This window comes from Gossypium hirsutum, chromosome D11 (genome assembly GCF_007990345.1).
Source record: "Gossypium hirsutum isolate 1008001.06 chromosome D11, Gossypium_hirsutum_v2.1, whole genome shotgun sequence".
NCBI lineage: Eukaryota > Viridiplantae > Streptophyta > Magnoliopsida > Malvales > Malvaceae > Gossypium > Gossypium hirsutum.
The window spans coordinates 12,074,893-12,096,733 of record NC_053447.1 but is presented as its reverse complement, the minus strand read 5'-3'; the positions used below and the strand labels follow the sequence as shown (position 1 = coordinate 12,096,733).

Sequence of the window (21,841 nt, the reverse complement as noted above, 5' to 3'; positions counted from 1 at the left end):
GAAATAGTTTTGCAAAAGGATCGAAATGTAAGAAAAACTATTATTAACATTAAAAACTAAAAATAAAAAAAAATTGAAAATACTCTTAAATTTCTTGACAACAAGCTAATCAAGTGTGCCAGAGAACCTAATTTGACATTAAATTACGACAGATAATATCACACAATAATTTCAACATCCATCAATGCTAGGACACTAATAACTGTATGTCTTATCCTCTTTTCATTAGTATAGTTAAAATCAAGCCCTAGAAGTACATACAAGTATAAATACTCCCCATTAATTCTTCAGAAACGACCACATTGCCCACGCACAATACCGGATTAGCAACTGCTCTATAACCAATAAATCATAACTGACTCTCGAAAAGAATAATATTATCCCCTATCAAGCGCACCACCACAAACTTAATCATAAAATCAATGCTACAAGCATAACTCAAGCAAATTATAAAGCTCCGAATTTATTTATAGTTGAAATATAAAAATCCTAATTTTTAGGTTAGACTTTACGACTCTTTTCCTGTATATATACGAACAGTTCATCAACAGTAAGAATACAACTAGATTCATCCATTGAAACTCTGCCTGCCAGCCACTGTATTAATAAAATAGTACTGTTACAACCAAGTATAGGGAAAAAAAGGTCAAGAGGGAATGGCCCGATTAAAAAATTGCTAAAGGTCTTTAATTGGGGCGCTGATCGAGAATAAATTATGCAAAAAGAAACAAAAACAAAATAAAATTTTGATACACGATGATAGCCTAACTCTCCCAATCATACTGTCCTGCCCGGTGGTAGATTTTACATATTTACAAAACCAGAATCAGCAATGCCAACACGCTCATCTTCGGCTCAACTCATCCTATTATCGGTTCATTGCATGCAAAAACTCCCAGCTGTTTTCAACAAGCCGTAGAACCCATGCCAAAAGAAAAAAGGGGGTTTTAATACCTATTCATGACAACAAAACTAGTGAGAAAGAGAACTTCTGAAAGACATGATAAAACTATCACTAAAATATGACATACCAATTAAAGCAACTGATTAATATTAGGTCATCTTGGCTGCCAAATGCAAGAAGCTGAAACAAATAAAAGAGACTTCAAGTATCAGGCCCGACGTAAAACTACCTGAATGCAGGGTATCTAGAAAGTATGCAAATGCAAAATGATCCACACACACACACAAACACATACATAGATAGAGAGAGAGAGCTTTGTCCAACTTAAACCACAATCTCACAGGAGAAATGTGAACCTCTTGATCCAATGGGAACCATACCTTCTGCAGGTGGTCTGCCAGGAAAGAAGTTTCTGTGATCCATTGGAGGAGGGCGGAAGCCCCATCCCTCGTTTGGAAACCTTGTTGGCTCACATTGGGGCCCACCATAAGAACCATGGCCATGGCCATAAGATGAATTGGCGTTATCAGCATACCAGGGTCCTGTTAGGATAAAATATAAAGAATCAGGTGTCATCAGACAAATCAAGGCATGATAACAGTAGACTAGATACAAAACATGATTCAAGAAACTTACCAGAGAAAGGTGGTGGAGGATACCTCCAGCTCTCTCTAGGTTCATTTGGGGCCAGGTTCATTCTCTCATGGCTGTGATAATAATTTGCACCATCGAAGTTTAGTGAAGAGTATCTGTCAGTGTATGGAGGAGGTGCATCCCTCATCAAATTCACATGCGGGGCAGAATTAACATATGCAAACTGATTTGTAGGTGCAGGAAGGAGAGGTTGTGGAGGGTAGGCATTGTGAAAGTTCGGGCCATCAGGTTGTTGGATATTATTCACTGGAGGCACTGGGCAACTGTTAAAAGCAGTATTACAATCTGAAACCTGCATAACAGGAGGATTTCTAGGATCAGCACCATTATATTGGACTGTATTGGTGCACACTGTTGAATCGATTCTGGGTGCAACTGACGGTGGAACCATAGATCTCAAATCATCCTGCCTGTCCTGCAAATATAATAAGAACAAGACTACATAAATAACGTATTTCACTATTACGTTATCATCATTGTCATAATAATAAGAAACCACTGAAAGGAACACAAACAAGGACCTACCTGTATACTTGTATGAATTGTTGAATCAACATTGTTTGTGTAGGGACCAGAAATAGGACGAGGGATGGGTGGAGGAAGAGGAGGCGGTGGAGGGGGTGGCGGAGGTGGAGATGATGGCAGTGGTGGTGATGACGGATGCACATCGTGAGGTAAAGGTGGGGCAAATGGCAATGGAAAATGCTGATCACAATGCTCTTGCAAAGTTTGTGCAGTATTGATTCCAGTAGCACAACTAGTTGAACTCATTTCAATCTCAGGAGCAACATCCTCCATTTCAAGTTCACCATCAACATCTTCCAAAATATGTCTGCGCTTTTCACTTGCAGGGTTTGCCTCTTGTTCTTCAGGACCTCCAGAATAGTGCTCTGGAGTGACAGCCTCAAAACTTTCTCCATCAGAATCACTACCCTCATCCTCCTCATTGAGCATTCGAGGCATGCAAAATCCGGGGAGCTGAAAACTTGAATTGCTGAGGCAAGAAAAAACAAATCTCAGGAACACAGATCTAGAATGTTTAAAGTAACCATAAGTTGAAGAGATACTGAAATATAGACCTGCCATACTCATCAACAAGCATACCCTCCATGTCTCTAATAGGATCATCCAAAGCTCTCTCTGTTCTAGCTGAACGACGAGAAAAGACACCACCAGAAGATGAAACACTAAGTGAATCAAGTTCTCGTATATGGTGCCGAACAACAGATTCTGGAAGGATTCTTCTTTCCAACCAAAGTCTCAAAACCTACATCAAAGAGAAAAGGTGAGAAACCCAAAGTCTCAAAACCTACATCAAAGAGAAAAGGTGAGAAACCAACAATCCACACAAAATATAAAGAAAAATAAAAACATCAAAGCCACCTACCTTCAAGCATTGCCGATGATTTTCCTGTGCATTAGGTCCAGGGGGAGCTGCAGCGTTGAGTAGACGAGGAAGTGCTGCTTGAATAGCTGAAGGGTAGATATCACCAACATCACCTGGATACCAAATTCGGTAAGCACATAGCCATAACTTACAGACCAAACACCTAACATGCTGCTAAATTATAAAAAATTCACAAAGTAAATAAATACAAATAATACCTTTCAAACCCCGGGAGCACTGAGTAATGGAGTCCACAAGAAAGAACAAATCCACCCTTTTGTGTAAGCTTGACTCCCTCTCCAAATTTCGAGCAATAATTTCCACAACCTAGATTAAAAAGAAGAAACCAATGAATTTCAAAATAAAAAATAAGAACTTTTGTGATAACGGTATATCATCTGTACATGCTTTTAGCATGCGCGCTCTCTTAGTATTCAGAATATACAGTATTAGTCTAGAAAGAAATCCTAAAAGGGGAATGAATGAATAAATAACGTTAATGCCAAAGTTTATCTATGATGAATTTCAATTTAAGTGCTAATAAGTAAAAATGCCTCTGATAACTTGACAGTCTACAAAATGCCTTTATCTACCTTATTAGCAGAGACACCAAATTTGGCACAATCAATTGCTATTCGTGTTGCACGAGCAATGCTCTCCTTTGTCCTCGTTAAGATCACAAGCATATTTTCAAAAGACAACAGAACAGCTTGTGCATCAGTGTAAGTACTGCACTTACTGACAGATTTTGGTCTTTCAAAGGTCACAGAATCAGCTTTGGCTTCATCGTCAGCATTTGAAACACATAAAACTTTGTTGGGACACAAATGGACATTTGGACTACAATACCCATTGCTATGAACAATACTAGCACTATCTGAGGTAGAAACATGACAAAGAGAGGCATTTGAAGGAGAGACCCGCGCAGGAGAATCTACTCCATCAGCTGAACATGGACTTAACTGGGCACCCGCAACATCCTTGTCTGAGTTGTCATCAAGATTCAAACTAGAAGTTGTCTTCTGCCTCATTTCAGGTTGAAACTCTTCCTCAACCTCATGCCTACATAAATAAGGGGAAATTCTGCAAATCAATAGCAGATATCCACTAAAAAAACTTGGAAAACATGCTTAACAAAGAGCCCTTAGTGAACTAAATTCTCATGAGGTTTACACATCATGATTATTTAATTTGGTTACAGTAAGCTGCCATCATACTCCAAATTCTGCAAATTAATAACAGATCACTCTCATGATTTCAGGTTCAAGTTAGGCTGTTAAATGCAAAATTTCATGGCATACTTCAAAACAAATAATTCTCTACTATATTACTTTCTAGATATAATTCACCTAATAACTGTGATAAAAGCAAGATAAATATGCTTACATGCTGTTGACTAAGCTGCTGTCATTAATTTGAGACTTCAGTGGCTCACTTTTGGAGCCATCTTGAGGAGAAACTTCACAAGTTTTCCCAGTCACAGTGACAGGATCAGAACTCATGTCAGCATGTTCTGAAGTATTAAACTGTTCATCAGGATTTTCAGCCCCGAAATTGCTCATGCCAGCAGGTTCAGCATCCAAATCATCATTTGAAGTGAACTTTTGATATAAAGAACCACAATTAGATCTGAAACTAGCTTGGCTTTTCTCAGGATTAGGGGATGAATGGTCTAAACATTGGCTGTTATGAGTATTACAACTAACATGGTTCATAGGCTCCACAAAGACATCCTCATCTAGTACATGCTTTTGATTCTTAGGACTCTTCACAGGTTGACAGCAAACAAGTGGTTCCACAGAAGATTCAACAAACTTATCTGAAGGCATCGAGTTTGATACGAAAAACATGCCAGAATCACTATTAGCAATCAAATCCCTGCCATGTTCCTCCAACACGTTAGCTTCTTTGTCCTCAACAGTTACATGAGAACTCAACAGAGAGTCGTGACTTTCATCATCTAATGTTTTCATGGTTGCAGAAAGTTCAGCAATTGCCTGATCTTCATCAGCAGCATTAGCTGACATAGCTTCCAAAGCACGATGGAGGCGTTTAGATGGAGGCAAGGCAGCTTCACCGCCTGCCAAACACCCTAACTGATTTCTCAAAACTTTCAAAGATTCCAGCCTACTCCCTTGAACTTCACTGTCACCTTTTGAAGGTGATACATTAATCAAAGCACCCTTCAACAACAAAGAGTCTCTCTCAGTAGGAGAATCATTGTCACTGCTTGATGGACTCATCTGCTGCAAATGCAATAAATTGACGGTGCCTTCACTAATAGGCTTTTCTTCCATTCGTGACGAACTAACAAACTCATCGGCAGCTAACAGTTTGCCCATGCGAACTCTTGCTCTTTTCAACAACGGTAGGTGCTCATCTCCATCATCTTTGGAATATCTCTCATTTAAATTATCACAAGTATTCTGCAAATTTTGTCTCGTATTACTGATTCCTAAACTCAGATCTGATTCTGCAAGAGGCTCAGCAGGATCAATGTTCACCAGCTTTCTAAATGGTTTCCTTTTTCTCTTAATGACGAGAGCCTTTATTTGGAAATCAAGCCCGTTGCTCAACTCAGCATCTCCCTCCAAACACTCAACAACAGTCCCAGGGTGTTCAGGTTTACAACTACAATCCATAGAGCTGCCATCATTAAAACTACCCGCATCAGAATCAAAAGTGGCAATATCAGACCCATTTTCATCAATTCTACCATTCAGCATTAACACAGGTAAGTCCACATCATCGCACTCAGATGCATCTGTAGACTTCCTGATTTGTTTTTTCCTCCTTTGGGATCCATTCTGGATCACATTTGCAGATACATTAGAGACACACCTACCATCATTAGATGACATCATAAAGTTCTGGAATCTAGAGGATTCCACCCTTGTTGAGCTTCTACCTCTTTGAACCGGTGATGCCTTCTGCTGTCCAATAGATTTTTGACATCGTACGCTTCCAGATCTTTTTCTTGACGAGTATGTGGTCAAAATAGGTTCTTCTTTAACCAGTAATGTATCTAAAGGTTGTTCCGAGACTGATTCTTTTTCATGCAGAGCATCAATTCTTGCATCAGCTAGAGCAATCTCGGTTGCCTCACAAGTGTCAGTCACATCCTTTGACACAGATGAGTCCCCTGAGTTCCCACAATTTGCCTGAGTAACTCCATCAGCAGAATTATAGTTATCAACTTGATCCCGCTTCTTTGACTTCTCATAACTGTCAATAATTTCCTGGACTGCACGAACAAAATCTGCACCCTTCCCCTGACGTTTGGTCAAAAGAGATTGTTTCTTCTCTTCTGTAAATGCTTCAACATCAGCAGGATTACAGAATGCTCTGCATGAAAGATACCCATATGTGAACTATGAATGCAAAATAAACTAAGTTGAATTATGCATGAAGAGAAAAAGAACAGGCATTCAGAAGGAGGCTTGGGCTGAAGATTTAATAAGATGGAACCAGGCTTGTCTAATTCAGCATATTAAAAGTTTTTTGAGGGAAGAAGGTTCACCTTGGATTGCTTGGATCTATGCGTATGTGATAAAGGAAGTGTCATTTTGGCATTTACCTAACAGAAAGTTTGGCAGCTGGACTTGGCAGAGTATTTTAAAACTAAGAGGTTGCAAGAGATGCCCTCAACATACAAAAGTAACATTTGGAGGGAGATTAGAAGAAAGAAAGAAAAAGTTAAATGGTATAGGCTGTTGTGGCATTCTTTGAATGTTCCCAAACGGTTATCACATGGATGGCTAAACTGGATAGATTGCCAACAAAGGGGAAATTGAGAGTTATTGGTTTAAGTGTTGATGAAGCACGCATGCTATGTGGAGCCGCAAGAGAGAATCAAAACCATTTATTTTTTTAATTGTGTTTTCTCAAAGAAAGTTTGGGAGTAGATTTTGAAGTTATGCCACCTGCAAAGAAGGGTCATGAGTTGAATTAAGTGTTGCTATTAGCTATCAAGAAATTGAAAGGTAGATCCTTGATTACTCTCATCCTGAAAATTGCATGGAATGCATGTATATATTTGATATGGCGAGAAAGGAATTATAGACAATTTCAAGGTATACAAAGAAATGAAGAACATGTTGTCAACTCCATCCAAGGTATTGTGCGTATTAAATTGTTGGGGAAAAATATTAATAGGGTAGACAATGCTAATAGATGGCTTTGTATAGAATGGTGGATCAATTGTCAATATGGGATGACTGAAGTATTGTTTGTTGGCTTTGAATAGATGGGGGATCAATTGTCAATGGGGGAATTCTATTGATTTTGGTTTACAGTAGCAGAGATTTCTGCTTCTTTGGATAAATGAAATTACATTTATCCAAAAAAGGAAATGAACAGACACAGTTGCAACCATCAACAGACAACTATCCACTTAAAAAAAACCAACCCATAAAAGATGTTTACAGTAATTTTATATAGGCTTATATATCAAAAAAGCCCTTAAGAAAATGCAAAAAAAATCAATTAAGCCCCTAATTAAGCCCTTGCTATTAACTAAAATAATCAATTAAGATCGTTAAAATAAATTGGCAGATAAATCAAATGGTGACACATGGCAACTTCTGGTTTAATCTAATATTTTTCTCATAAAAATGATTAAAAAATCCTAAAAAATATTAAAAAATCAGAAAAAAATTATAAAAATTATTAATTAAAAAATTGAAAATTGATATAAACTTATAAATATTATTTAAAAAATTATAAAAATATAAATATTATAAAAAATTCTAATAAATTATAAAAAATTATAAAATTAATAAAACATATTTAAAATATTATAAAAACGTATTAAATTCTATAAAAATCATAAAAATCATAAAAAAAGTATTAAAATTAATATAAACTTATAAAAATTATAAAAAAAAATTCATAAAACTTGAGTTGGACCGATTAGACCGAAATCGGCAAGGTAAAAAGACATTAGGCTGGTTGACTTGGGAACCAGACAGTTGAACCGATTTTTTATTTTTTAATATATATATTTTATTTAATTGAACTGGACAGATCAATCAAACTACCAAATTGGTGGCCTGATTGATTCAACCACTGGTTCGATTCTGCAAACCTTGGTTAGAATATGTGATTCTTACATATGCTAATAGTTGGATAATGAAATTTTGGTTTGATAAAAATATTAAAAAATAAAAAATCGATTCAGCCTACCGATTCCTAGGTCAATCAATCTAATTGCTTTCCCCGAACTAGGACCCTTACTAATTAAAGGGCTAACCGGTCTAGTTCAAGTTTTTATGATTTTTTTATAATTTTTATAAGTTTATATCAATTTTAATTTTTTTTATAATTTTTTTACAATTTTTTTCTATTTTTTAAGTATTCTAATACGTTTTTTTTTAATTTTAAATAATTTCTATTAATTTTATAATTTATTAGATTTTTTTATATTTTATAATACTTATAATTTTAATAAGTTTATATCAATTTTAATTTTTAATATTCAATATTTCTTATTTTTATATTTTTTTCTGTTTTTTTAAGGAAAAATATTACATTAAACTATAAGCTACCACGTGTCACCATCTGATTGGTCTGCCAATTTATTCTAACGGTCAATGTGGTCAATGACGGAAATTTAAATAGAGGGGCTTAATTGGGTGCGAATTTAATACAGAGGCTTAATTGAATTTTTTTGCATTTTTAAGGGCTTTTTTGATGTATAAGACTACTATACAGTAATTATCAAAACTACCTATTAAAATTATGTATTCCATTATATTTCCATGTATCTAATCCCAAGGGCAGCCCACACATGGTAATTTAGATAACAAATTAGGACAACATTCTTATCATACATACAAGTTTTGCTACACATTAGAAGGAAGCATTTGTCTTCTTTCCTCTACCGTTTTCATTTGTTTAACAGGTTATACAGAACATCCACATCAAGAATTACGCTGATGAAATATCATTAGGTCAAAGAATGTTACAACACAGCTGATAGATATACCAAGGAACTTCTAAACCCAAGTTATCAAATGACTCCTTAAATCCTTGCTGGTCTTTAGAGATTCTAAATTTGAAGACAAAATCTTACTATACATCAGCATCATCAGATAACTATTGAGATTTACAAAATCTAAAAACAATACCACTAACGTTTCAGGTATTTGATAATCTAAAAATCATTTTCTAGCTTTCCTAATGTCTCTATCGTGTACAAAAAAATTTACGGGAAGAAATGTCAGAACCACCTATAGGAAATATAAATTAGAATGGTAGCATCCTAACTAAGCATGCATCATGCATTCACTTGTGAGTCCCCAAAAAGTCCATTTCAGAATACAACTCTCTACACCTTAAAAACCCATCTACCAGTTCTCTGAATGAGAACTGTAAATCTATTATCAGGTTAACTCTTATAAGATAAAGTGGAAGGACTGAAGACAATCCAAACAAAGTATAGAGCAGACATTGGATAACAACAAAGAAAATATCTAATCTAAAATCTGGAGAAGATAGCTCATGTCACTGGGAGGATACTGAGGCCTTAATAAGACTCACTTTTAATATCATCTAATGAATGTACAACAGCTTTCAACAACCCAATCCATGAATCAATAATTGAAAATTACAATATGGAGTTTTAACTTTATGTCTAGATGCAGCAAGCTCCAGTGAAAAGTATTAGACATTACTTAGAAGGAAAATACAAACAAATGAGAGGTTTACCAGACCAACATAATATAAAACAGAAATTTTCATCCATTGCATGAAGAAAAGAAACCAGCTATGGAATAATGTAAAACTGATTAATGCAAGAGAAAACAAAGGAAACAGTTGAAGCAACAGTGAACTGTGAGTAAGTTGCTTTTCCATTCTTGGGATGATTTAAAGAGATTTATTTGAGAGCTGTTCAGGAGCACTTCTTGATGATAAGGTTTTTAGGAAGCAACATCACTGAATAATGGAAAAAACTCACTTGTAATACTATTAACTAATTAAAAATTCAGGTAATTTAATCAACAAAAAGTAATGTAATAAACAAATGTTAAGTTTCCTCAACTATTAATAATAGACAAAACTCTCTTATAATAAATATAAATAAATTAATATAGTTAGATTGTTAATTGAACGAATATACATAAGGAAAAAGAACTGAAGAGTTTAATTTATTAGTAGTTATTATTTCTTTGTCTTGGTTTTAACAAAAAGGGATCAAAGTCATTATGAATGATGGTAAATTTGTCACAAATCTCATGTTATCAAAGTAATAAAGATTGGTATTAAGATTACCCCTTATATTATTGAATCTTGGCACTGTCGGTAATAATATTACCAGCTCAACGTAATGTTGTTGAACCAAACATAGTTATGTGATTACAAAATGCAAGATGACCACTGGTAACCATACAACATTCCATGATCCAAAGGACCCCAAAGAGAGATGTCCTTTTTCCTTCACCTCATCAAAATTCAGCAATTGACAAATTCAAGCTCCCAGTTTGATGAAGTTCCTATAGAAAACTCTCTTAGAATAATATAAACAAATCACCACTTAGTAGACCAAATTCTACCACACCATAATCCTACGTTTGAGCTTTGTTTTCTTTATTAGATCAATGTTATGCAATTGTATAACAGCAAAATGGGTCAGGCCGAGCCAGCCCAGGGTAGAAAAATATAAACACAATCCTAGCCCATGCAAACCTCTAGTTGTCAATATAGTTTAATAAATCATCTAGAAATAGAATGTTAGATGCTTCTACCCTTCAAGGACGTCCTAAATCCAAATTATCTCATTCGTTGGGATGATAAAAATATATAGATCAATAAATCTAGACAATATGCTACAAGGACAGATCCCATCCAAATCATATTTGCTTGGAATAATCAAATAACACAAGTCAACGAAACATTTTCATAATATTACATTAATATCAACAAGAAAAACCAAAAACAGAGAATCCAAAGATGCAACTTGTCATGACTTATAAACAAGTTTCATAGAATAATAAAAGGGGGCAAAAATAATAAGGAAAAGCAAAGCGAAAGGATAAATTGAACAAAATGAAAATATTCAAATGTGTACTTACATTTGCTGTGTTCCAAAAAAGTAAACCATAACTTTCTTCCAATCAGATGAATAGCCCCACTTCTCAGGCTCACTTACCTGCCACAAGCAATTAGACACATAAGCCTAAAGGTGCATTTGGTTCGCTAATGTTACATTAAACCCTCATAATATCATTCTGATATAAGATTAGGTTGTTTTGATTCTCAACATTACAGCCACCCCATAATCTCACATTCCCAAATAATGTCAAATAATGTCAAGATGCCAGAATGCAGGGTGTAATCTTAATACCACTTACATTACGGGCATAGTATTAAATTTTGGACCAATTTCCCTTTGTTTTATTTATGTTAGTCAAATTTGTCCTTTTTCCTCCCAAAATAGAAGTTAGATACGAATCAAAAGTATTTTCTAAGATTTATAATTTAGATATGAAAAAAAAATATTACTAAGAAATCAAAAGTAAAGAAGTTAGATATGAAATAAATAAATCTTACAGAAAAAAGATAAATATGTCTCCTCTCTTAAAAAATATGTCTCCTCTCTTAAGTACTTTCTAGCAGAACTGAGATACCAAGGATTCAATTTTCCCTAAAATATAATTTTCAAATAAAACTAGCGAAAAGATTTCTAATTTAATTTCTCATGCATTCAAATTTGTAATTAACAAACACTTAATTCCCCTTTGGATTCGGGGAAAGCAACTTCAGAACATAGTTAAATATTAATCAGTAAAACAAAATAGAAACCCACCAAAGAATTCCTCCCGATTAATGCACTATTAACACATAAACATATGCTAAATAGAATTGATCATGCCACTAAATCAACAAAAGAAAAGGATCATTAAAACTCACATGCAACCACAAACCTAAGGCAATAACATGTATTCCAGCATAACAGAGATTTAAAACAGGATAAAATAGAAGATAGTGATATAAGTCTTGGCATACCGTAGCAGGCCAAGCAGGGAAACCTTTGACTTTAGCGAGGACAAGATCGCCGACTTTCCATTGGCGGCGAGCGGCAGCCGCAGCAGCCGCCTTACTGGCGCTTTTCCTTCGGCTGGGCGCCATCAGAGTATATGTAAAACAATTATCCCAAACTCAAAGGCACGCCAAAATCGCCCAAAAGGCATAATACTTTGGCACTCCCTAAGGTTCCGGCGCAGCAATTTGGCACAAATTCTGAAGGCATTTGAAACGCCCACCTCGAATCGAAAGTGAGTGAGCAACAAAGTCTGATACTCTGTGAAATGAAGAAAAAACCCTAGTTTTTTTTTTGTTTTTGTTTTGTAGAGTGCTTTTTTGTTCTTTTTTCCTTTCTTGGTTTTGAAATAGAAAGATAATTACTAAAGAGAATATGCAAAATGGAGGGGGTGGAGTATTGCTAAAGTACACGATTAGGGTGTAGGTTAAGTAACAGTGAGAAAGGAAAAGTGCTAAAATGCAGGGAGCGTAGGTTAAGACTTGGGGGTGGCGGAAACTGGTAAGAGAAGGGTGTGGAAGGGTCAAAAGGTGGAAGCAAATCCACGTGACTCACCCAACTTAGTGTCACTCACTAATGATAACGAGGCAAAACGCTATCATGATTCAGAAGAGCTCCTAGTTTGGACGACTGATCTCTCCTATATTTTAACCCCTTCATGTTATTCTCATTCCTTGTAATTTTAAAAACCTAAAACATGAAAATAAAAATATTATCACCCCGTATCGGTAGTAGAAATGTCTAAGTTCAAATTAATTAGTTTAAGATTCGAAATATAAATATAATTATGATTCGAAATATAAATATAATTGTTAAAAATATTTCGAATTTAATTTTTTATGTTTATTATCTATTCTCTTTTTTTTTTCATTTGATCATTATTAGAGGGAAATGGGTCTTCTCATGGGTCATTAGAATGGAAATTAATGGTATCCCGGAATTTAATTTTTTTCCCAAAAATTGGTTATAGTTAATGTAATATTATTACAAATCTATTTAAATAATAATTAGAAAAAAATACATCAAATAAATTTGAATAACAATATTTTTTTTATACAATTATTCACTATATTTTTTCATGTGTTGAAATTGTTAGAATTATAATTTTTCTTTTTATTTTCTTTCATGGAGCCAATTTCATGTGGCTTCGTCGCTGGTTTGGATTACTATTTGATATCTAATATTATATTTAAATAAAATGTATTAACAAGTATTGAGTGTAATAATAAAATATATCACATTTTTAAAGAAAACACATATCGATATTATTAAAAGAGATAATCATAAATCGTAAAATACATATCAAATAAAAAAAATCAATTTAAACTTCAATATTAGTTTCTATATTTATTACATCAATTAATCAATGACTTTACTTTAAAACGTTATTAGTATTAAAAAATTGCCACTATTGGCGGAAAATGCTTTCATCTTTTAGGAAATCAGTACATTGTTATAAATGTTCTCCCAATGAATTTAGTTAAAAAATCGTTTGCAGTATTAAAATTTGCCACCATCTTTTAATACTGGGAGGGTAAAAGTATGATAAAACTTTTAAACTGTCTTTTAGTTTTTTTATTGAAAATGAGTAAATTATTTAGATATATTAGATAAGTGAGTAAAATAGTTTTTCAGTTAAAATTTGATATTTATATATAGGGTATAATAATAAATTTAACCCTCAATTTTTACATATTTATTCAATTTGAACCCTATTTTTTATTGAAAGTAAATAAATTTTTTTTAAACTAATAATGTAAAAAAATTTACTAACAAATTAAAAATAATCAATTAAGCGTTTTTAAAATTAAAAAACCATAAAAATTATAAAAAAATTATAAAAAACTTATAAAAATTATAAAATTATTAATAAAAATAAAAATAACAACCCATTAAAATTAAATGGTTATAATTTTTTTAAAAATTAACCCCTACTCTTTTATTGGATTAATATTGGTTTTTAATAAAAAAATATATTTTTTATAACTTCTTTTTATGAATTTTGTTTATAATTTTTAAATAATTTTTTTAATTTAAAGAAAAAACTTAATTGATTTTTTTAAAATTAATAGTGAGATTTTTTTATCTTTTAATTTTATTAATCTCAAAAATTTATAAAAATTAAAAACTAAATTTATTATCATACCTTCTATATAAACATCAAATTTGAAGTACAATCTAAATCATACTTTTACGTACCGAGTGTGCAGAGAGGGCGTGAAGAAACCAAAAAGACCAAAGTATCAAAGGGGTAATCCCATAAAATTTTAAATAGTTCCGTGCTTTTTGCCGCCATTGCATTTGCACTCTTCCAAATCTATTTGATGTCAAGAAAAAAGCGAAGAAGGAAAGAAAATAAAAGGAAAACAAGAAAAAAAAAACCCCACTAATTTCATCTCCGTTTCCTAAGAAAATTGAATCTGATTTCGGTTCGTCGCCAATTTCGTCGAAAGTCCAATTCAGAAAAGGCCTCGCCATTGTCAGGTCGGCTTTTCGTTTCTTCCTCTGGTTTCTCATTGTTATTATTACCCGAAATCTCCTGATGGTATAACCAAGATTTCAGTGGCTTTTTATTCAAGGAAAATTGCACCAGTGAGGAAAGAAATGGCGAACCTCCGAGAGATATCTGTTTCAGCTGCTTTGAATCTTCTCTCTGCGTTTGCATTCCTTGTGGCTTTTGCAATATTGAGGCTTCAACCAATTAATGATAGGGTTTACTTTCCGAAATGGTATCGAAGGAGGATAAGAAACAGCCCCAGGCGATCTGGAGTATGCTTAACCCGATTTGTCAACTTAGATTGGAGGACATACATTAAATTCTTGAATTGGATGCCTGCAGCTTTGAGAATGCCTGAACTCGAGCTCATTGATCACGCTGGGCTCGATTCTGTTGTATATATTCGAATTTACCTTCTCGGGTCAGTTTTTTAGATACCCGTTGGGTTGATGGTTCTGTTCTGTTATTTGCCAAACAAAAAGTGCAATTAGACATAGAAACGAATAATATACTAATCTTTACGATAATTTGGAAGCGACATATCGAAGTCCGCCCCCCCCAAAGTATGATGCATGATGTACTGAATAATACGAAATAATTGTGTTCGAATCAGTGTACAGTTTACAGTTTCGTATTGTTGTTTGCTATGGGTTAAGCAGCATAATATGATTATGATGCCGATTATGTGCAGCTTGAAAGTAATTGGCCCCTTAGCTGTGCTAGCTTTTTTGGTTTTGGTCCCTGTCAATTGGACGGGGGAAACATTAGAGGGTGTCAAGAATTTAGCATACAACGACATCGACAAGCTGTCAATATCAAATGTTCCAGATGGATCAAAAAGGTCAGGAATAACTTTTTCTTTTTTTCTTTAGCTCTTCTCTTATCGAAATGCCCTACCCTGATTGTCATCTGGAATTCATCAGTTACAGAATTGGAAAAAAATTGGGGTCTAGATTAATTTTTAAATACTAGGCCTTCCCTACAACACTAGTGATGTAATTTTTGTTCAAGCAGAATGTGAGGCAGGTTTTAATATTTCAATATTTATGTTATATGCAGCTCTGAGGAGGTGTTGCAAACTATATTAAATACCGTGTTACTGTACTCCATCTCCTTTTGGGAGTTCTGAAATCTGATTCTTACACTGTTTTGGTTTGTTGCTACCTGTTCTCAAGGTCCTCATGCAGTAACATGCATTTTAGGGTTGAATGGTTCAAACATCTGGTGCCATCATTCTATTATTAGCACAAGGCAAAAGTAAAGCTTGTGCTTAGCACTTCCATTTCTAAAGGATTGTGCACGAGGCATGTTAGAGATAAAAATCCAGTTTTAGGCCCTCATCTAAGTAATACAGTACTTTTGTCTCTTTTCCTTTTCAGCTTTTACATTTGCCCGAGTATTGTTATACTGTAAAGTTTTCATTTTGCACGAAATATCTATTCCATTTCTCTGTTACGAGGTTTCAGTTTATCCTTTTCAGGTTCTGGGTGCATATTGTTATGTCATATGTATTTGCACTTTGGACATTTTATGTGCTATATGTTGAATACAAAGAAGTAGCTGCTATGAGGTTACGATATCTAGCATCAGAAAATCGTCGTCCTGGTCAATTCACTGTGAGTTTTTGCTTTGTTCATTGCTTAATGCCTATATTGTTGTGCTGTTATTTACAACTGTTGATTATCTTATACAAGCTGATCTGTTAAGTGCACCAGAATCTCTAATTGCAAACATAAGAACACATGCATATCCTGATCCTGGCACCATATCTAGCTTGAACATTTGAAGTACTTGGATTGGATGTCTCGCAACAGCTTCAAAAGGCTGTCCTTAAAATTTTCAATCATCATTAAATGGTATTTAATATTTTATTCGTATTAAAATTGCAGGCTAAGATGTTTTTCATGATGAATACAGAGATACTCAAGTCTCTGACTAGACAAATCATGCATTCATGCGTAATATCTGAATCAGATAACCTAAAGTTATCCTCCCTAACGTATTATACAATTAAATAGAGAAAGGTTTGCTTTGTCTTAATCAAGTATTTTAGCACATGATGAAGTTGTGCTTCTAGTATAACATGAACTGTCATATAACTTCCTATTGATCAAGCTTTTGCAAGTATCTTTGTCAATGGCATTGAATTTGGCACTTTTCTTCTAGTTTTTCCCCTCTTTTCTCATCCCCCAGTTTTGGTCTTCCAGGATCATTTTTTTATTATAATTTATAACAACTGACATACTCATATCATTGCTCCTTTATTCAACTGAAAATGTTTTTGGGTACATTGAGCCTTGGGATATATGACGGGAGGTAGCACTCTCCCATTCTGTAAACAAGATCCTCCATCTTAAAACTAAAGATTCAACCTTGAAAGCTCCCAGTTTTGTGCAAGTCAATTATAGAATCATGGTGTCTCCATGAGGACCCTGTCATTCTACCTAAAGTTGATCGACTTAGAGGGTCACATGCTGTTGGTGTAAGATAGATGGCAGTTGTGAGTTGTAACAATTATTTGCAGCTGCCTGTCATGTTTGAAACAATCAATGTACATGTGCATGTATCTGAAGCATTTCTGTCTTATCCCAGCTTTAGCACTTAATTTTCCTTTCTTTTGTTTGCTTTAATATGTTTCGCAGGTTCTAGTGAGAAATGTTCCTCCTGATCCTGATGAAACAGTTAGTGAGCACATTGAACATTTTTTTCGTGTAAATCACCCCGACTCTTATCTCACTCATCAGGTGTGTTTCTTTGAAAAGTTGCATCACCTATGATAATTCAGCCGGTAAATTAGTTTGAAGTAGCATCGGTGCAGGAAAGGATAATAATAGGCTGTTCAACATAGAAAATAATAAGACGTAATTTTGGAACTGATGGTGTCTAGAAGTACTATCTTTCTATTTGCCAGTGATATAAGTTTCTATAACATAAACTACTTTACTTTGTAACTTGATAGGTTGTATATAACGCAAATAAGCTTGCAAAATTGGTTCAAAAGAAGAAGAGTTTACAAAATTGGTATACTTACTACCTTAATAAGTATGAGAGGACTTCAAAGAGGCCGACCACAAGGGTAATATCTTTGCACAACAATCTTACTATTAACGTTTGTTTGGCTCCATTCCATTTCTTGGCAGAATAAAGTTGATGTGTACAGCAAAGCTATTTACTATTCCATATTGATTTTTAGCTGCGTAGTTCATTATCAAATTTTTTGTTATTATAGACAGGTTTCGGTGGTGTTGTTGGCACTAAAGTTGATGCAATCGATTATTACTCTTCTGAGATTCAGAAGCTGAGTGAAGCAGTAAGTTTCAGTGCACTGTAGCGACTGTACCAGGGATTTTTGCTTTTAAATTCCACTGTTGTTTCATGTGATGCTTTGTACCTGCTATTCTTTGACAATTTGTCATTACATCTTTTTTTGCTATAATCATTCTTGGCTTAAAGGGAAATAATTTTTAATAGCATTTCTTATTTTGATGTTGAAACCGTGTTAGATGGTTAAAGTTTCCAATGAAGAGTCTATCTTTTGGAAATTGCTATATTGTCTCTCTTGGTTAAGACGCACTCCCTTCCTTACATTCACACACACATCCATTGACACGTGAGGCAACTTTTTTTCTCCATTTCTTATTCGATTAAGGAAAGAATTGACAGGAGCAAGGCAACAATACAATAAGATCATATAAAGTTTACTTCCAGGAAACATCATATTCTCTCTCCTCTTTTCTTCTCTTCTCTTAATAAGGAATACAAAAAAACATGAAGCTGTATGCTGTCAAAGACAACAATAGAGTTTGTTGTTTCTTCCCTTTATGTTAATCGGTAATTTAGTTACAGGGAAAACAGTAATGTTGTTATTGTTATGTAGGAAGCTTTAGGAAGAGAAAAAGTCCTGAGTGATCCAAAGGCCATAGTTAAAGCAGCATTTGTTTCATTCAAGTCCCGATGGGCGGCTGCTGTCTGTGCTCAAACTCAGTTATCCCATAACCCAACAATTTGGTTGACAGAATGGGCCCCTGAGCCACGTGATGTTTATTGGAGGAATCTTGCAATACCATATTTTGATCTCACCATTCGAAGGTTGCTCATGGCCATTGCACTTTTTTTTCTTATTTTCTTCTTCATGATCCCTATAGCTTTTGTTCAATCTCTAGCCAATATTGAAGGGATTGAGAAGGTTTTTCCTTTCTTGACGCCTTTAATAGAAACGTAAGTTCCTTGTCAGTGTTGTTCTATTAGTGTCACATTTCTTTATATGTCCTCAATATTTTCCTCCATATAATCAGTCATTCATGTGCTTGACCTAAATGAATCCTGGTTCACATCTCCATCTCGTCTAACCATTTTCTCAAGCAGGGCATGGATAGGGATGGCATCTTGCACTACATAATATATATTGTTATGGAAAGAAAGAAGTATTTAACTGTTAATTTCTTGAACCTCATGGACACACTATAGCACCGATTACTTCTGCTCCTGTTATTTGCAACAAGTAAAATAGTTAAATTTCTGGCTTTGCAAAGCTGAAAAGTTAAACTTCTTTTTGGTGTAATTTCCAGAGAAAACCTGTAGAATATTTTCACCTGCTTAATGCATAACTTGCTCTCAATGGGAGGGGAAGAAAAAGTTAAGAAAATGAATATATTAGCAGCTGTGGTCTATTTCCTGATCTTCGCCACAGGCTGATATCTTAGACATAATCATTAGGCTTACCATTCCTTTCAATTATTAACGACTGAGATTTGATGTATGTGAAATTTCAACTGTTGGAAAATGCATTTTCAGGAAGTCTGTCAGGTCCTTCATCCAAGGGTTTCTCCCTGGGATTGTACTAAAGATATTTCTCATTCTACTTCCAACAATTCTTATGATGATGTCCAAGGTAGAAGGATTTTCATCACGCTCATCTTTGGATAGAAGATCAGCTGGGAAATATCACCTATTCCTTCTCGTAAATGTATTTCTTGGAAGTATTATCACTGGCACGGCATTTCAGCAGCTTAAAACTTTCCTTCACCAGCCTCCAACAGAGTATGTACAAACTCTTTCCAAAAAAAATGGAGTATGTACAAACTCTTTCCAAAAAAAATGGACGGGGTAACACGTTTAATACTATGATATACACATGCAGTTTGAATACTGAGACAAATTGGTGGTTAAAAACCCAGGTTACCGCAACAAGAAACTTATTAAGTTTGAGAAGCAATGATTGCTATATATTCTGAAAGACATTTAGTTATTTGTACTGGACTCCAACATGCCAATTCATTAGGTATTCTTATAAATCCGTTCTATGTTTTTGTGACCAGAACTGAGACATATTACCTTCATAGTTTTTAATCCATGCTGGGCCACTGATTTTCTTTCACTTTTTCACTCTTTAGTTCCTATCATACTCTTTCAGTCACAGTGCATGCTTTTCTCTGCTATGATCCTCTATTCATGTGTTTATGAGTTGATGCTATGCTGATAAGCATACCATTATGTCTGCACCCCTGAAATCAAACCCCTCCTCTCATGCTATTTATATCATTCTATTTTATCTTAACATACAGAATATGGAAGTGTGATTGACTAGAGATATTGTACTGCAGGATTCCAAAAACTGTTGGTGAATCTATCCCAATGAAAGCCACTTTTTTCATTACTTATACAATGGTTGATGGATGGGCGGGGATTGCTGCAGAAATCCTCAGATTAGTACCGTTAGTCATTTTCCACCTGAAAAATATGTTTTTAGTGAAAACAGAACAAGATAGGGAGGAAGCAATGGATCCTGGTTGTTTGAACTTTGCAACATATGAACCAAAGATACAATTTTATTTCTTGCTTGGACTTGTTTACTCTGCTGTCACACCTGTACTTCTTCCTTTTGTCATCATCTTCTTTGCTTTTTCCTATGTGGTATTTCGTCACCAGGTACACTATTCAACCTAATATTTTATTGTCTTTGCATTTCTAAGCTATATGAAGCTTTTTAGGTTTCCTTTCATTCCATTAGATGCTAAATAAATGCTGGAAATATACATAAGCATTTTGTTTTCTTCCTTTCATACATAATTTTTATATGAATGCTGGAAATATACATAGATATTTTATAGTTGTACAATACCGTACATGTAGACCAATCCAAGATGAAGAAATAGTATCCTTGATTAATTATTAAGCGGAGTGAATCCAAGGGGCTAATTTCATCATACAGAGTTATCTGGTCGAACAATTATTAATATGGTGAAATAAAGGTATAGCACATCCCTTTGAGGTAGGGGCAGCCTTTTGCCCCATAAGACAACCTCTCTTTTGGCTACAATGAAGCATATTGCGCCAATATTCAATATGTCCTGCTTTTTATGGTTATGATCGCAAAATGTTCCTCTCATGGTGTAATACTCATCCGTTATTGGTTCACAATGCTGTTTCATGTTGCAAGGTCATCAACGTGTACGATCAAAGATATGAGAGTGGAGGCTCATTTTGGCCAGATGTGCATCGACGTCTGCTTATTGGTTTACTAATATCTCAATTTCTTCTAATGGGATTGTTGAGCACAAAGAACATTGAGAAGTCAACAATTGCACTTCTTCCTCTTCCTATTTTGACCATTTGGTTTCATGTATACTGCAAGGGCCGTTTCCAATCTGCATTTGTAAGGTTCTCGTTGCAGGTGAGGATCTCTTTGCTTTATGATCTACATTAATCTTTTAAAAGAAAAGAGTTTGCAGAACTTAAACTTGATGAAACATCAATATAAAGGAATATATTTACATGATACTGCTAAAATGTAACATGCACTTTGGAATTCTAGAGTTTCTATGAAGCCATTTAATTTGGATCAAGGTTTTAGGAAAAATATCATATTTCTTCCTTGATCTTTGTCTTGGTGACTTTTTTTATTATTAAAACACAGGATGCAATGACCAAAGATACCCTAGAACGGGCAACAGAGCCTAACCTAAACTTGAGAGCCTACCTTAAGGATGCTTATGTACATCCAGTTTTCAAGGGCAGAAGCCACTTCGACAGCCCTCTGTTGGTTCCTGATGAAGAGAACAACACGCTCGTTCTGACAAGGAGGAGCAGTTAACGGTGCTCGGTATCAAGTTCTGATGGTAGTTAGAGATGGAATAAACCAGCATGGGTGTTCAGTATTAGCATTTGGTCTTCATATTCTTATTCTATCTTCTTGTAGGTATAATATAAGTATACAACAAGATTTTGGTATTGAGTTATTGAAACGTAGCCAGAAAGATGGTCGAAACAAATTGCTTATTCATTAAGTTGGTTCTGAATGAACTTAAGATGATTCTCTTGCTTTTCAACATTAAAACGAAAAACATTAAATTGTTTGGT

The 21,841-nt window shown here is 34.5% G+C and overlaps 2 protein-coding genes across 8 annotated transcripts; one reads left to right on the top strand and one right to left on the bottom strand.

Annotated features, from left to right (window-relative positions):
* Positions 1-571: 571 nt before the first annotated feature.
* LOC107912416 (protein HUA2-LIKE 3) lies at positions 572-12,730 on the bottom strand. 4 transcript variants are annotated; one of them, XR_001688145.2, is made up of 12 exons: positions 11,952-12,730; positions 11,018-11,094; positions 4,332-6,290; positions 3,539-4,007; positions 3,164-3,272; positions 2,946-3,058; positions 2,638-2,825; positions 2,084-2,552; positions 1,541-1,973; positions 1,200-1,446; positions 1,032-1,084; positions 572-954 (listed from the first exon to the last, which is right to left on the bottom strand). XR_001688145.2 is itself a non-coding variant. In XM_016840593.2 (12 exons), the coding sequence occupies exons 1-11, from the start codon at positions 12,072-12,074 to the stop codon at positions 1,059-1,061; spliced, it is 4,128 nt and encodes a 1,375-aa protein (XP_016696082.1). In that variant the 5' UTR covers positions 12,075-12,635; the 3' UTR covers positions 572-954; positions 1,032-1,058. The 4 variants fall into 4 exon arrangements, 3 of the variants coding, with proteins under 3 accessions (XP_016696082.1, XP_016696083.1, XP_016696084.1); XM_016840593.2 differs by having other exon boundaries at positions 1,285-1,446; positions 11,952-12,635; XM_016840594.2 differs by having other exon boundaries at positions 572-899; positions 1,285-1,446; positions 11,952-12,607.
* A 1,460-nt stretch (positions 12,731-14,190) lies between these two features.
* LOC107912415 (CSC1-like protein At4g02900) lies at positions 14,191-21,764 on the top strand. 4 transcript variants are annotated; one of them, XM_041106074.1, is made up of 12 exons: positions 14,191-14,469; positions 14,565-14,903; positions 15,174-15,323; positions 15,963-16,098; positions 17,125-17,226; positions 17,442-17,558; positions 17,712-17,792; positions 18,360-18,700; positions 19,277-19,522; positions 20,086-20,410; positions 20,922-21,155; positions 21,399-21,764. In XM_041106074.1, exons 2-12 carry the CDS (start codon positions 14,590-14,592, stop codon positions 21,573-21,575), a joined length of 2,223 nt encoding a protein of 740 aa, XP_040962008.1. In that variant the 5' UTR covers positions 14,191-14,469; positions 14,565-14,589; the 3' UTR covers positions 21,576-21,764. The 4 variants fall into 4 exon arrangements, with proteins under 4 accessions (XP_040962008.1, XP_016696078.1, XP_040962009.1 ...); XM_016840589.2 differs by having other exon boundaries at positions 14,549-14,903; XM_041106075.1 differs by lacking the exon at positions 19,277-19,522 and having other exon boundaries at positions 18,360-18,571.
* Positions 21,765-21,841: the final 77 nt, after the last annotated feature.